The 16,129-nt window shown below is 34.4% G+C and overlaps 2 protein-coding genes across 2 annotated transcripts; one reads left to right on the top strand and one right to left on the bottom strand.

Moving 5' to 3' along the window:
* Nucleotides 1-5,795: 5,795 nt before the first annotated feature.
* On the bottom strand, nt 5,796-6,137 carry LOC108993336 (ethylene-responsive transcription factor RAP2-13-like). Its single transcript, XM_018968215.1, has one exon. It carries the CDS (start codon nt 6,135-6,137, stop codon nt 5,796-5,798), a length of 342 nt encoding a protein of 113 aa, XP_018823760.1.
* A 634-nt stretch (nt 6,138-6,771) lies between these two features.
* Nucleotides 6,772-15,413, top strand: LOC108993411 (protein NAR1-like). The gene is made up of 11 exons (XM_018968322.2): nt 6,772-7,084; nt 7,222-7,292; nt 8,009-8,162; nt 8,437-8,623; nt 9,192-9,318; nt 13,018-13,192; nt 13,284-13,333; nt 13,414-13,585; nt 14,190-14,316; nt 14,428-14,519; nt 15,005-15,413. Exons 1-11 carry the CDS (start codon nt 6,959-6,961, stop codon nt 15,155-15,157), a joined length of 1,434 nt encoding a protein of 477 aa, XP_018823867.1. The 5' UTR covers nt 6,772-6,958; the 3' UTR covers nt 15,158-15,413.
* Nucleotides 15,414-16,129: the final 716 nt, after the last annotated feature.

Genomic DNA, 16,129 nt, shown 5'->3' with positions numbered 1-16,129 from the left:
AACTTCTCCCAATCCATCCCATCTCATCTTATCTAATTATTACAATTTTTTTAAATTTTCATATAAAATAAAATAAACAATTCTACTGTTTTAAACTTCAAAACAAAAATAATATTCTAATAATATTGTATTCAACTTTTAATTTTAATTTTAATTTATCTCATCTTATCTGTAAAAACAAACGAGGCAGATCGTAATATTGAGAATCCACATCTCTATTTGATCCTGATATTTTTCTGCCACTAGTTTCCTTATGAAGTTCGACATTTGTATTCACCTAGTATTTTTTTTACACCTCACATTTTCAAGATTGGCTGATTTTGTAAATAAAATCATAAACTGTCCCCTTTCATTGTTTTGGGTGCTAGTAACTAGTCCCAAACTGCTAGAATTGCTGGTTGAAGCCTTCCTTGATCAAGTTTTTAGTAGTGAACTAGGAACCAAATAAGCTGTCTAGAGGTGAAGCTTTTAATTCTATTATGTAGAAAGATATATGTAAACCTAAGAGTGATTATAAGCAAATATAAGCATTTTATTTAAGAAGTAATGCTATATACAGTTGTGAAATACGTAAACGCCGTGCAGTCGCTTTAAAAAAGAGTGGGATCCACTATTAACAAATTAATTTTTTTTCATGTGAGTCACATATTTATTCATTTTTTTTAAAGTGACTGTACGATACTTGCACACTCACAACTGTAAATATCATTTCTCTTATTTAAGAGCTACTTTTCATCGTAAAATTTGTCATCCTCGGTCCCACCTGGGGATGTGGCACATTTCAAGTGACTTCTTTTATCAATCACTTAAATGAAACTTAAGATGTGCCACATCGTCATCGAGTGTAACGAGAATGACAACATCTAGGATGAAGAACTTCATTACTCTTTATTTAAACTCCATAAGAATGAACAGTTACCTAGCTAGATAGTCAATTTAAGTTTTTGTTGTCTGTATGACCTTTACAAAGCTGCAGGCAATCTCTAATTTTTTTGCTTGTACCATGAAGTACAACTGGACCATATAATGAGTTGTCTTTATTTCTCTTTGTTTGCAATGAGTCTCATACACTACTACCTTGTCAAATAAATATTTAACACTTTCAATTATTAGAATTTATTTCCTTTTTCTGATTGGTAGTTGTTTGAATATATTTTGACTACTCTATTAAAAACTGTTAAGATCAGAAAATGAAGATGAGAAGAAACTGATTCTCATTGTTCATTTTGATTACACAAGGGTCATATGTATATATATATATATATATATATATATATATATATACATTATAAAAAAGCAGAAAAGTAAAAAGAAGGCTACTGAAAAATTAATTTTTGATTATGTACACAATTACAAACATCAATTCAGAACTTTTATTGACAATATGGTATAGGCAGCTTTATGTATCGTGTCCCTCATACTTCTTTGTGTGCAACCATGTATTTTCTTAGCTGAGACTCTTCTTTTCTGTGCCATCTCTTGTCTCCTTTTTGTTGCTGCTGCTGCCTTTTTTTTTTTTTTTTTTCCATATACTGCGGCATGCTTTATCATATTTATGCATCTCTTGAGTGTTGCAGTGTATTTCAGATATGCTTTGGCTGTTGTCCTCATGTAGAATCAGATTACATTTTACTTTGTTACATTGTATTATGTAAGACTCACTGATTAAATATGATTTTATTTTATTTTTCAGGTGAATAAAATCACAAAATATTCTGAAACTAAGATGGACAATTGGATGACAGTTTTTGCTGGAATCATTCAAAAGTCCTGTCATTGGTTGTGTCTTGGTTTTCTCTCCTAAACATCTTAATCAATCGATGATTGGGATTGTACCATGTTTGCTAATCTGCTTAAGTCCTCTCGTTTTGGCATTCCATTATCTTCTACAAAATTTGATCAAGAATTTTTTAGAATACTCCTTCGCCACCTAAAGTATGGTTACAAAGAACATTGTTTAGGCAAGTGACATTGGTTGCCTTAGTTTAGAATTACGCTGACAGAATCCTTAGGGGTTGTGGTAAAGGCTTTGGTCTTGATGGTATGCACCCTTCAAAATTCAAGGTTCGAATCCCACTAGGTACAAATAATCTCTAGGGGTCATTAGACTGGATGATTTTTCTATTGAATTATCCGAGATACACTTGCGGAAAACTCTTTGTATTATACGTCCCGAGATTAATTGAGACGCTATTCTTGGACATTCGGTGCCAATAAAAAAAAGAATTACGATGACAACATTTACTGTATGACGTCTCTAATAATTGTCTTAGTTTTCTGTGCATGTTTGTGTTCCAATTTATGATGCTAGATTTGTTTACATATTATGCTGTTCGTGGTCTGGTTGCTTGTTTTTAGTACATTCTATGGAGAGCCTTGGTCTGCCTTTGTGTACTTTGTCAACCCGAGCACTACAAAAATTACGTAATAAGGTATATATAATGTTTGTCAGCTTAGATTTGAGTATTGATTCTTGTGCAGAACTGGTTCCTTATACTATACTTCTAATTTGATGTTGTATTTGTGTTCAATGCTCCCCCTTTTTCCTGCAGCAAGGTTATAATGTTGTGATGCATTGAGTGTGCCAATTATTATATTGACCTGCTGTTTAAGCACCATGCCGTTTCATATTTCAAGCATTCGACGAGCTAGGCTTTAGATAGACTCTGCTAAATCCACTCAATTCTAGTCCTAACTACTTCCAATAGGCTGTGTTATTTATCAGTTTATTTGCTCTTCATGGCTTGGGGACTGCAAATGGTGGTGGAGGGTGTTAGTCTTGGTACTAATAGTATGCTCCCTACATATTATTATAACGTGTTAAATTGACGATTCGTGTCAATTTTTTATGGTCCTTAATAGTTCTAAAACCTTCTTCGTTACTGCTTGGTCCTTTTTATTTAAAACAAAAAAACATCAACCACTACATTTTATAGCTCACAATTTTAGGTGGGAGAAACACCAATGTAGAAAAACACAAGAAACAATACAAATAATTATTTACATCTCATATATTCACAATCGAGAAATGATATTTACAGTCGTAGACACGCCCGCACACCATTTTAAAAAAAGTAAATAAATATGAGATCTATATAAAAAAATTAATTTATTTTGAGGTAGTTCTCAATCATTTTCAAAAATAGTGCACGACATTTGCACAACTCATAATTGTATCTAGCATTATCCTTCACAATCAGTCTTATTCTGATTCAATAATTTGGTTCACCCATCAAAATATTTAGGTTCTTATAGTCCTTATCAAGGCTCATCTTTGTTTGAGAACATAAGTATTCTCAGATATTCACTCAAAGGTAAAACATTTTTCAATTTTAAATTTTTAAATTTTTCATCAAATTGTTACCATTATAGGTTTTTCAAACTCCCAAATAAAATAAAAAATACCAAAAACAATACAACTCTTTTAAATTTTAAAACAAAAGTAGTGTTTATAATATTTTATTTCTTTATTTTTTTCAAAATTTCAATAAAATATTTTAATTCTAATTATTTTATTATTATTTATAAATTATTTTACTACTAATATTAATGAAAAAATATTTTTATAAGCAATTTCGTGCATCAAACTATACATCAATATTAAATATAAAATATTTTTATATTTATTTTTATAATAAAAAAATTATGTGATTGTTAATATACGATTTGGTACCGCACCAAACCGCTTGTACTAACACTAGGTGAAAGTAACGTGCAATGCACGTTTGCTTAATTTATGTTTAATTTTTTTGTTAAGAATGATTTTTTTTATTAATAAGGACATAATGTTAGGTTAATTAAATAATGATGTAATGTTTATGTAATTTATAAATAATTACACGCTGCAATATATTATAAAAAAAGAGCATTAATAGAAGCTTTAACATGATACTATAAACAAATATCACAAGCAAAATAGATCATTGCATACCAAAATATTTATCTCTACAGCATTTCTGGAATATGCAGGAAAAAACAGAAAAAAAGGTGGTGCAGCCGGTAAGATCAAATGTGCATTATTTTGAAATTAAACTTGGGAGGGAAAACATTTTTGTACTTTCTCTAAACAAAATTGAAATATTGTTTCCAAGTAACAAATAATTAGAGCATAAATTATTTGTGGAAACATCAAAGGATTCATATTTTGAACTAATGTTTTTATTGGATTTGTATTAATCTTATCGCAGAAAACTTTGTTAAAACATTACGCTCAAATATTTGCTAGAAGAAAATAATTTTTTTTGTTAAGAACTAATTTTTTATTAATAAGGACGTAATGTTTTTTGTTAATATAATAACGATGTAATGTTCATGTAATTTATAAATAATTACACGCTTTGATATATTATAAAAGAAGAGTATTGATATAAGCTATAATATGGTCCTATAATTGGTAGATGTTCCTACAAAAAAAATTTTGAATAGCTTTTTAATTATTTATCCACAACTCTTTTTAATTTAGTATTTATATATTAAATGAGAGTGAGGGCATGATTGGGCACTTCTTAGGCTTTGTTTGTATTTAGAACTCACCTCAATTCATCTCATTTTATTATTACAATTTTTTTTCAAATTCATATACAAAATATAATAAAAAATTCAATTTTTTCAAATTCTAAAATAATAATAATATTAAAAATAATATCCTAATAATATTTTATTCAATTAATCTAAAACTATCTCAATTCGATTATTTTTTAATATAAACTGGACTAATTGTATATACATAAATTAAACAGTATTTTACATATATATGTAATGAAAGTGGCTGACATGATATAACATAATAGGCTTATAAAAATAATCATTAATTAGCAATTACGAGAAGGAGTCCACACGATGATCTTTTAGTAAATTACCCAATTATTCTAATTACTCCTGATCATGATCATCTGTTGTCTTTCTATAATAAATTTGCAATAAATTTATAAGCTTACATCGATCCATTCTTCAAAAATTGTAGACTCCTTATATTAATATATTGTTCCGTATCTAACTATTTAAGTTATCGACTTGGCCTAGCTATATTGTGATAAATTTTTAGTTGATCAACACATGACTCCACAAAATTTTTAGATTTAATAATAGAGTTAATAATATTTTAATAAAAAGATAAATGCACTATTATTTATATAATATGAACCATATTTTTATTGTTAAAAAAACATGTATTGTTTTTACTTTTCGATTTTCAATCTTCACAATAATTAATTATTTCATTGTTCTGCCTCTATTCCTACCTTTTACTATTCAATATATATATTCCTAATATATATCTTAAAAATTGTTGAAAGATAGACTATTTGTAAATTATTATAATGATTTCCTATTATAATAAATAGGAAAAGATAAATCTATATAAATATATTTTCCTATTATAACGTATTTTCAAATTAGAAATTGAATCTATGATTTATTGTTATAATAAATCTGCTCTATTAGAATATTTAAAGATATTAATAGTGGAATAGAAATCAACAGAAACAATAAAAATAGTCACAAACAAAATGTAAAGGAAAATACAATTGTATTTTTATGTTTTGTAATTATTATGAATGGATGGAAAATTAATGAAAATCAGTATATTTTGTTAACAATAAAGCTACTTGCACACGGGAGGGGTACCCCCCGCGTACCCGTGGGTCCACGTCAGCCTAAGTGAAACGGTGCGTTCGGCAAAACTTCACCTAATGACTGACCTCGTTCGTTTTCCCAGATCCTCGTTCGTTTACCCTCACCTCGTTTTCCCTCACATGTGTAACTTGGCGTCTACTGAGGAATGGAGCGGCTTGTAGTCACCGAATTCTCCTGAGATATGAGCTCCTTGGTGCTTGAGATGAGGGAAATTTGGAAAACTCTCCCCGGAGTTTATAGGCGGCCTTATCGTATGCCAAAGCAGCCTCCTCGGCTGTATCGAAAGTGCCGAGCCAGAGGCGGGTTCGGTTCTTGGGGAGTCTGATCTCGGCGACCCATTTGCCCCAATGTCTCTGTCTTACTCCTCGGTAGAGTTTTGCGGGCTTTTGAGGGGTGCCAACACGTTTCATAGGTATAGCTTTGGGGCTGAGGAAGTCATGGGCGTGTAGATTTTGGTTCTGCCATTGGCTCAGCCTCTGGTTTTGGAGCAAAGTTGAAGCCATGGCAGCGATTTGTTGTTGTCGCTGTTGCTGTTGCTGTTGAATTTGGGCTTGGATTTGAAGAATCTGGGACGGCTTAGCCGTTACATGGCCATCTACCGTTTCACGTGTCTTCCCTCAATTTTTGTTTTTTTTTTTTTTTAATAATAATGCCACGTAAATAGCCGGTTACGCAAAAGGTACGCTTGGCGTGTACCTGTAGCACTATTGTTTTGTTAAAACAAGAAATTTATATTAAAATAAGAAAATTTTGTTTCAGAGACCCTTTATATATAGAGAGAGAAATCCCAATATTAATATTATGAGCGTCAAATGGGCGATCAGTTGCGCCCAACAATCCGAAATAATTATTTGATATGAATTTATTGATTGCCACGTGTATGGCTACGAATCGATCGCTCAGGTGGAACGTGGTCGACACGTGCCATAGGGGCTGACAAATGTAACAGTATGGTAGTATCTACAACAAGAGTAAAGGACACCAATCAATCTCGAATGATTTCGTGTAGACTTTCTTTGTCAACAAAAGCTCTTTGATTTCATTGGTCAACAAAGTGTTCTTTTGGACTCTGGTTTACATGTGAACGCTGCCTCTTTCGTCTTCCTTCCTTTATAGCTTACTTTTTATCTCCGTCTTACGAACTCCTCAGCTTCCGAGCTTTAAAAAAAGCCCTAATTTCCACAAATAATAGACCACTAAAACTTTGATTTTCTATTGAACTCACAGTTGTTGATTGCGATATCTGTACTAGTTAGCCCAGTTTTCAGTAATTCGTTCCTAAGAAACAGTTTTGGCTATTAGAAACTGTGTGAGAGAGACGAACATGTCGGAGAAATTCTCGGCTACGCTTCGGATCGGAGATCTGAGTGATTTCATAGCACCTTCGCAGGCATGCATAGTGTCTCTCAAGGGTCTTAAATCCAACTCAACCAAGCCTGATAAAGCCGAGGTATTTAGCTCCAATTCCATCGATTATTCAGTTGTCAACTCAAAGGCACGAAGTGGTTAAGGGTTTGCTAAAGTAAACAGGAAAGTTTGAAGTTTCTATTCGTTGGGTTTTATAATTTATTTCGATGTTTGGTGAAGGTTTCGACTTCTAACAAGCAATTGCAAACAGACCCGGTTAAAATTTCACTCAAGGACTGCTTAGCATGCAGGTAATTTATCTCTCTCTCTCTCAATTATTTTTTTTCTTTATGTCATTTTTCGAAGCTCTTAATAAGCTTTATGTAACAAACTAACAATGAAAAGCGCGAATGGACAAAAAAGGTGTTGAGAACTTCAAGTCTGTGAATTGATGTGTGTTTACTATCGTTTGCGATCTTTTAATTCAATTCACTGTCGTTTCTTACTATAGTGATCTTTGGGTGTTCACCAATTATGGTAGTCATGACTCATTCAAATGCATGGTTGAGCCACCTGGTGTGTTTTGGGTTGGGGTGCGTGCACCTGCAGTATAAAGTAAAGATAAGGGTAGCGGACAACATTTTTCTATTGAATTTAAGTGTTTCCATGATTGTTCATACTGTGAGAAGAAATAAACTGGCTCAAATTTTCCTAAACATTTTGCTAGACATGGTTAATCATCTTAGAGATTTCCATAAAAGCAAGTTAGGATAAAAAAGGTTTAGAAAGTGTTTGTCATGCTGCATATGTAGCTTCCATAATGCTATTTCTTGAAACTGGAAGGGGACCAATTGCCTCATTGTTCTTAGAAATTTAGAATAAAATGCTTTAGATGCTTTTATTTTTTCTTGTGTCTGCCACAACATTGTCTGTGGTAACCTTCAAGTGAAATGTGTTGTCTTGAAGGTGGCAGGTTTGTATGGTTTTATAAAATGCTTAATGTTTATGATTTCATTTGACCATGCAGTGGGTGTGTAACATCAGCCGAGACAGTTATGCTGGAGAAGCAAAGTCTAGATGAATTTCTTTCTAATGTTAGTAAAGGGAAGCCTATCATTATTTCGCTCTCCCCCCAGTCAAGAGCATCTCTTGCTGTTCATTTTGGCATCTCTCCGCTACAGGTGACTGAAACATTGAAAATTTGTTTATTGAGATTTTTCCCCTTTCCTTGTTTTCTTCTCATGGATGAGTAAAGTTAATTTACAAAGTGAGGGTTGCCATTTCTCTTTGTTGTGCTGAGATTCCAGTCCAAAATCTGATCTATGCCTTGATAGCGAGCAGTTTGGGAAAGGTCTTGAACTGCTCATCATATTCATTTTCATAAGCAGTTCTTGGGTACACACTGCCACTTCAGCCGTCCACTTCTAACGGCTGAAGTTCTCTTTTAATTTTCAGGTTTTCAAGAAACTCACAACATTTCTTAAGTCCTTGGGTGTAAAGGCAATCTTTGATACAAGTTGCAGCAGAGACTTAACTCTTATTGAATCTTGTAATGAATTCATCACGAGGTACAAATATAGCCAATCAATGGACGATGAAAGCTGTAAATCATCCCTGCCCATGATTTCGTCAGCATGTCCAGGTATATGTGCCAGCCTCTAATCGTTCCAAAACCCTATATGATAATCTCCCTCCACTCATCCGAAAAAAAAAATCCCACCCAATATACAAACGGATTTTTTATTTTGTGGGTTTTTTTTTTTTTTGGGGATGGATTTTGAAAGGGAACTGCTAGGGACACCTCTCGGTGTCCCGAGAAGTTCTACCGATAAGTGCAAATACACCTTTTTTTTTTGAGTTTTTTTTTTCAAGCATTTTTTAAATCACTTTAAATATTTTTTTAAAAAAGAAAAAATCTCAAACTCATCTAAAAACACTTTATTAATCATTAAGGAAAAGAAAAACCACCATCGGTAGCCTTTCTCAGTGGCTATCCTTGGTGGGATAAGCATTTCCCATTTTGAAATGCCATGTATGTGTCAGTTATATCTAGAATGTGTTAGAAAGCTCATTAGTTATGAGGTTGTGTAGACAGCTGTGGCGGGATGGAGTCTAGGGCAAAGGGTTTCCAATTTAATGCAGATGGTGATTTAGAACTTATTTAATTGTTGTTAAGATGTTGTGAAATGTTAGGGTCTTCCTATTTGCAGGTTGGATATGCTATGCTGAAAAGCAACTTGGATCCTATATTCTGCCGTATATTTCTTCAGTGAAGAGCCCTCAGCAGACAATTGGATCTATTGTTAAGCATCATGTATGCCAAGAATTAGGCCTTAGGTAATATATCCATTAAAAAATTCATCTGATTCCTATATTCGGATGATAATTGTCATTTGGAGCATATATAATTTTGGAGTTATATGTTTATAGGATTTTTTGTTTTTTCACAAGTTCTATTCGTCAAATTGGATTGAATACCTCATTTGTGACGATTTCCTTTCATTATATAGGCACAAGTGTGCGTGATACAAGGTTAGAATCAAGCCAAATTTACAGCAATCAAATTTGTCTACGAAAGGAAACTAGGACTATTTACAAAATCTGTCTAAATAAGGAACATGATTTGTCTGAGTAAGGAAGTATATATATACAGATTAGGAAAGTTAAATAAGGAAGGTCTTGCTGTCAATTAGGAAATCTAAAGAAGGAAGGTCTTGCTGTCATCCCCCCTCAAATTGATGTTGGTCAGTAGGGGTGATAAATGGTCCATCCGGACCGACCGGACTGACTGTTTCGGTCCGGATAGGACTGGACCGAGACTGAGACCGGTCGGTCTCGGTCCACGTTTTAGAGGACTGAAAAGTTTCGGTCCGGTCCACGGTCCGGGATTTTTCCAGACCGGACCAAATGAAAAAATAAAAATAAAAAAATATTTTATATATATTATTTATATAATAATTGTACAATTAACAATATAAAATTTTAAATATGATATTAATACTTTTTAATATTCTATGAATTAACAATATTTTATATATATCTTCATCTAACCTATCACTATTAACAATATAAAATTTTAAATATGTTATTAACACTTGTTAATATTCTATGAACTAATTAATATATAATATCAATTAGTTAATTATATAGTAATTATATAAATTAATAATGTAATTTTCATCTAATTTATTATCATTGACCATATAAAATATTTTTTTATTGAGTTTGCTACATAATCCACATTAATAAGTCACTTAGCTTAATTTAGTATTTTAAATAATTTTTTTATTAATTGATTTAAAAAAAAAAAGAAAAAGAAAAAAAGAGAGGCCGGACCGGACTGGGCCGATAGCTACCGGTCTGGTCCGGTCCCTACGACTGTTCGGTCCGGTCTTGTCCGGAAAAATGATGGACTGAAAATGTTCGGTCCATCGCCGGACCGGACCGACCGATTTGCACCCCTATTGGTCAGTCAAGAAGCATCAATTTGCCCACAAGAAATTGATGACGTTGTCGTGTCATGGCCTTTGTAAACACATCAGCGATCTGCAGGTTAGTAGAAACATGAGTAAGAGAAATGATACGAGTGTCCAAGATTTTCCGAATGGAATGACAGTCCAACTTGATGTGTTTTGTATGTTCATGAAAAACAGGATTTGCGACAATCTGAATGGCACCAGTGTTGTCAGCATGGAGAGGAGTAGGATTGGACTGAACACAACCAAGCTTAGCAAGAAGACCACGAAGCCATAGAATCTTAGAACAAGCAGTGGACATCGCATGATATTCGGATTCGATGGAAGATTTGGAAACACGATCTTGGTTCTTACTCTTCCAAGATATCAAAGAGTCACCAAGAAACATGTACAAACCCGTAACAGATCGTCACGTATTAGGACATCCTGCCCAATCAACATCACTGTAAGCTACAAGGCGAAGAGGAGTCCCAGTAGAGAAGAACAGGCCACAGCTAGGAGATCCTCGAAGATATCGAATAATATGATGAACAGGAACTAAATGTAGATGACGTGGAGCTGCATGAACTGACTAACCTGCTAGACAACAAATGAAATATTAGGTCAAGTAATAGTCAAATAGTTCAGGCTACCCACTAACTGTCGATACATAATAGGGTCAGAAAGGAGATCACCCTCCTCTTGACGATACTTCGTGTATACTTCTAGGGAAGTATCCACAGAAGAAGTATCCTAAAGACCAGCCAAAGCAATCAAATCCTGAGTGTGTTTATGCTGATTCAAAAAAACTCTGGATAGATTAGTATGAACTTCCAATCCCAAGAAAAACGTAAGAGGACCAAGATCCTTCATATGAAATGAGGCTTGAAGATGCTGTTGTAGTTAGGTGATCAAGGCGGAATTCATCCCAGTAATAACAATACCATCAACATAAACCAGAAGAAGAACAATGCCAGTAGATGTCTCGCAGAGAAATAGAGAAGAGTCATATTGACTCTGCTTCAAAGAAAATTGAAGCAAGATGGATTGGAATTTATCAAACTATGCTCAGGGAGCTTGTTTAAGCCCATATAATGAGCGTCGCAACTTACAGACATCCAAGGAAGAAGAGGATGACAAATTAGGTGGAAGGGTCATGTATATCTCTTCTTTGAGATCACCATGAAGAAAGACATTTTTGACATCCATTTGATGAATAGGCCAACCTTGGGATGCAGCAACAGAAAGGATAGTCCGCACCGTAGTCATCTTGGCAACCGGAGCAAAAGTCTCCTCGTAGTCCACCCCATACTCTTGCCTATTGCCAAGTGCAACCAACTATGTCTTATACCGATCTAGAGTCTCGTCAGAACGCAGCTTGATAGAATAAACCCATTTGCAACCAATGGCTTTAATCTTAGCAGGACCAGGGACAACATCCCATGTATGATTATCCTGAAGAGCCCGAAGCTCTTCGGTCATCGCCTCACGCCAACAATCATGTTTAGACGCCTCGGAATAACCTGACGGACTGGGAATGAGAATGGAAGACAAAGTGACATGAAGAGAGGTATGTGAGAAACTGTGCCGATCTGGTGGACGAGACACTCCGGTCAAATGTCGAGGACCTGTGGGGTTGTTTGGATCACCTGTAGAAGATACAGTCTGAGCAAGCTCAGATGGCGGATCAGGCTCAAGAAGGGGCAAAGTGGGATGTCGTCGTTCATATACAAGTCTAGGTTTGAATCGGTTAGGAGAAAGAGTCAAGTCATCAAAATGCGGCAAAACATGCATCTTAGGCAAAGACTTAACATGAGAAGAAAAGAACGATTGATTTTCAAAGAAGACAACATGACGGAAAATGCGAAATCTGTTAGTGCTTGGATCATAGCAAACATAGCCTTTGTGCGAAACACTACAACCCATAAAAGCACACTTAACAGATTGAGCATATAACTTATGCCGTTCATGGGATGGCAAATGAACAAAATAACCACAACCAAAAGTATGCATATCAAGATAACGAGGATGGTGATGATAAAGACGAAAGTAGGGAGTTTCAAAATTCAAGACATTGGACGTCAATCTATTAATTAAATAAACTGCTGTAGATAATGCTTCGACCCAAAATTTAGGTGGAACAGATGAGTGGAGCAATAAAGTACCAACAACATCCAACAAATGTCTATTTTTACGTTCATAGACACCATTTTGCTAAGGTGTATAAGGACAAGACCACCGAGAAACAATGCCTTTTTGTTGGAGAAAATCATAAAACTCACGAGACATATATTCACCACCGGAATTAGACTTTAGAATTTTGATTCTGGAAGGAAATTAAGTCTCAACATAGGTGATGAATTGTTGGAAAACAGAAAAGACCTCAGATTTAGAACGAAGAAAATAAATCCAAGTATATTTGGTATAAGCATCAATGAAAGTAACAAAGTATTTATAATTCGCATGTGAGATAACAGGAGAAATTCCCCACACATCACTATGAATCAATTCGAAACAACTTTCAGCATGACTACCTTGAGACCTTGATTATTATTTGATTGCTTAATAATTCACTCATCAGGCCAGACGAGGTTTACCATGTGACTGTAATGCCCTGTTATGATAAGAAGCTTGAGGCGTCCAGGGACGACTTTGTATTTCAAGTGGAATCTCGAGACGAAACTTGTGAAAATGGTCTTAGGACTATGGAGGTAGACTCTGTGTTAACTTCAGGGGAAGTTTTAGAATTGATACAGGTAAGATTCTATGTGCACTTTTACAGTCATTGTGTGTTCTCCTTAACAAGAGCCTTCTATATATATTAAGTTTCTGGGTAAATGTTTGCAGTTAAAAGCAGAGGATTTTAAAGCTCTAGAAGAGTCCCCACTAGATAGAATGTAAGAACACCAGTGTCTTCAAAATTTCCGCATCTGTCATAAAGTCATTCTACATATAGTTTATTGTGATCTTCCTGCAGGCTGACAAATGTTAATGAAGAAGGGCATCTTTATGGGGTCAATGGAGGCTCCGGAGGTTATGCAGAAACAATTTTCCGATATGCTGCTAAAACGCTCTTTGGAAGAGATATCAATGGTCCTCTTGACTTCAGAACTGTTCGAAATTCAGATTTCCAAGAAGTGAATCTAGAAGTAAGTCCTGTCCAATGTCATTTCTCAAAACCCAATAATATTAAAAAAATAATATTATAATAATATTTTAACTTTAATGTATTATTTTAGCTTTTTTTCTCTCATTTCTCAAAATCCAATAAAACATCTTAACTCAAACTATTTCACTGCTCTTTACAGAATTCTCATCTCATCTCATTACCTAAACATGCCCTAAATGTCTATGATTTTCTACTTTCAGTTGTAAACCCTAGATAGGAACTTCTCATGTATACTTCCTGTTTACTTGAGTTATGCCTACTCTTCTTATGAAGAAAACTTTTTTTTTTTTTTATTGGTGCCGGGTGTCTAGGAACAGCGTCCTGAGTAATCCCGGGGGTATTCATGCCCTCGGCAAGGAGTAAAAAAGAGTCTTGACACTTCTATCCTTTAGAATGTCATATATATTTCTCAAATTGCTCATACTGTTTCACGATCGATTGCATTTAAACCTTTCTGCTTGTTCTGCATCTTTGTGCGGCCCCACTGGACTAATGTTGCATAGATTTGGAAATCTCTCGTAGAGCATATTATGCGTCTGCATTTTTCTGCTCAGTGGTATGATCATGCCTTTCTTTTAATATAGGTTGAGGGAAAAACTGTTCTGAAATTCGCATTGTGTTATGGATTCCGGAACCTTCAAAATGTTGTCAGGAAAATTAAAAGTGGAAAATGTGATTACCATTTCCTGGAGATCATGGCATGCCCTGCAGGTGTTTTCCGTGTTTCCATTGCAAATATATTTTCAGTATCTTGTCTGATTTTGGGCACTATTCATTTTTACGATAGTTTTGTGAAATTTGTGATTTGATTTATTTAAATAGGTTGCTTAAATGGTGGTGGTCAAATCAAATCAAAGGCTGGCCAATCTCCAAAGGAGTTGATCCAGTTATTAGAGGCTGCTTACATGGAGAATGTGAGTGTTTTTGGAAGTAATTTTTTATGATTCTGTGGGGCTGTTAGACTCTCTTCTTGTAAATCTCGAATCACGTGTTCAAGTATGCCTTGGTTGTTATATGGTGAAAGCATCTACTATTGTCTTTGACGCTTAGCCATCCAGATCTCATATCCAAGTCTTATCGAGTTGTCAACTTTGCTTATCTGTGATGACCCAAGTGTCAAACGTTCTAGTGTCATCACCCCTGAACAAAACTTGAGGCTCGGTCACTAGCTATGAAATTTAAAGATCTCTAAGAGATCCTAAATGGAATAATTGCATCTCTCTATCTTCAATCCATTCCGAGTATACAGACACGAGCAATGATGCTCCAGATGCTTTAGTGATTAAAATGAACTTACTAACAATGCTATATAAAACATTATGCTTCTAAGTTTTCATTGCATTGCACATGACTGTGCTTCCATTTTTTTAGATGTTTTTGCTTTAATATTATCATACAGGTTCTAGTAGCTGATCCGTTCAAGAATCCCCTTGTGAAAAGTTTATATGATGAGTGGCTTGAGCAACCTGGTTCGCAGAAAGCTAAGAGATTCATGCACACAGATTACCACCCTGTGGTTAAAAGCATTACTTCTCAGTTGCACAATTGGTAAAAAGTTTTGCTGTCCTGACTTCTGATTACGGTATACTGTTGAAACTTTCAAACTTTATCTCTCCACGTGGCCGACGCCTCAGATTGTGTGCCCATCGCCTGTAATGGGGAGGTCATTTGTGGAGTCCAGTTTTGATGGAGTAAACAGATTTGGTTTTCACTAAAAAATTTTCTCATGTATATATATACTTTTATTTGATGTTGTAGCCAGATAAAGATTAATATGTGCTTATGTGATGCCCCATATTTTGTTTGTGTTGCTGTCTTTTCCCATATTTTTTCATCCTCAAGTTAAGAGGTCCAATCAAAATTGCCTCCATTGATGTATGTTTTTGTTCTCTGTTCATTCAACTCTTGTATCTGTGAATAAGAATATCAAACGGGCCAGGGAATGATGGTGGCCCTACTTCTGGAATAAACCTGTTGTCCTTGTATGTGTAATTTTTTTTTTCCCGAATAAAATGTATATTGTTAACAATTGTGATGCGAGCATGAATGCCTTTGCTAGGATGGTTGTGAAATGGTATCAAAATCTTAGCTTTTAGGAGACCTTTATTTTTTGGTTAAAAAATGATTATAAATATGATACAGTTGAGCAAAGAACTTGAAATAAGACCAATGCTGGACAGAAAATACAGACTGATACCATTTAGGAAATGAAATACAAGCCCAATGAGAGGTGCCTTTAAAGAACAAAGACATTATCTCCCGGTCTGAATTTTGAGATGAGATGAGATGGTTTTAGATAAAAGTTAAAAATAAAATAAAATATTATTTTTTAATATTATTATTATTTTAGAATTTGAAAAAGTTAAATTGAGATTTGAAAAAGTTGAATTGTTTATTATATTTTGTGTAAAAATTTGAGAAAATTGTAATGATGAGATGAGATGAGATGAAATTAGTTGAAATGATTTTTACCACAACATAGCATCATCAGGTTGGGGGAAGGAATTGAATACGTGATTGCCTG

The sequence above is a fragment of the Juglans regia genome, chromosome 4, assembly GCF_001411555.2.
Source record: "Juglans regia cultivar Chandler chromosome 4, Walnut 2.0, whole genome shotgun sequence".
NCBI classification, from domain to species: domain Eukaryota; kingdom Viridiplantae; phylum Streptophyta; class Magnoliopsida; order Fagales; family Juglandaceae; genus Juglans; species Juglans regia.
This window is presented reverse-complemented; position numbering and strand designations above follow the sequence as displayed.

What these genes read in the sequence shown, in the direction of transcription:
- LOC108993336 (XM_018968215.1), bottom strand. Translation starts at nt 6,137, where the DNA reads ATGGCTTCAACTTTGCTCCAAAACCAGAGGCTGAGCCAATGGCAGAAC.
- LOC108993411 (XM_018968322.2), top strand. Translation starts at nt 6,959, where the DNA reads ATGTCGGAGAAATTCTCGGCTACGCTTCGGATCGGAGATCTGAGTGAT. An exon ending in GATTTCGTCAGCATGTCCAG is followed by an intron (nt 8,624 to 9,191) that starts GTATATGTGCCA and finishes TCCTATTTGCAG; the next exon opens with GTTGGATATGCTATGCTGAA. An exon ending in AGGCTGCTTACATGGAGAAT is followed by an intron (nt 14,520 to 15,004) that starts GTGAGTGTTTTT and finishes ATTATCATACAG; the next exon opens with GTTCTAGTAGCTGATCCGTT.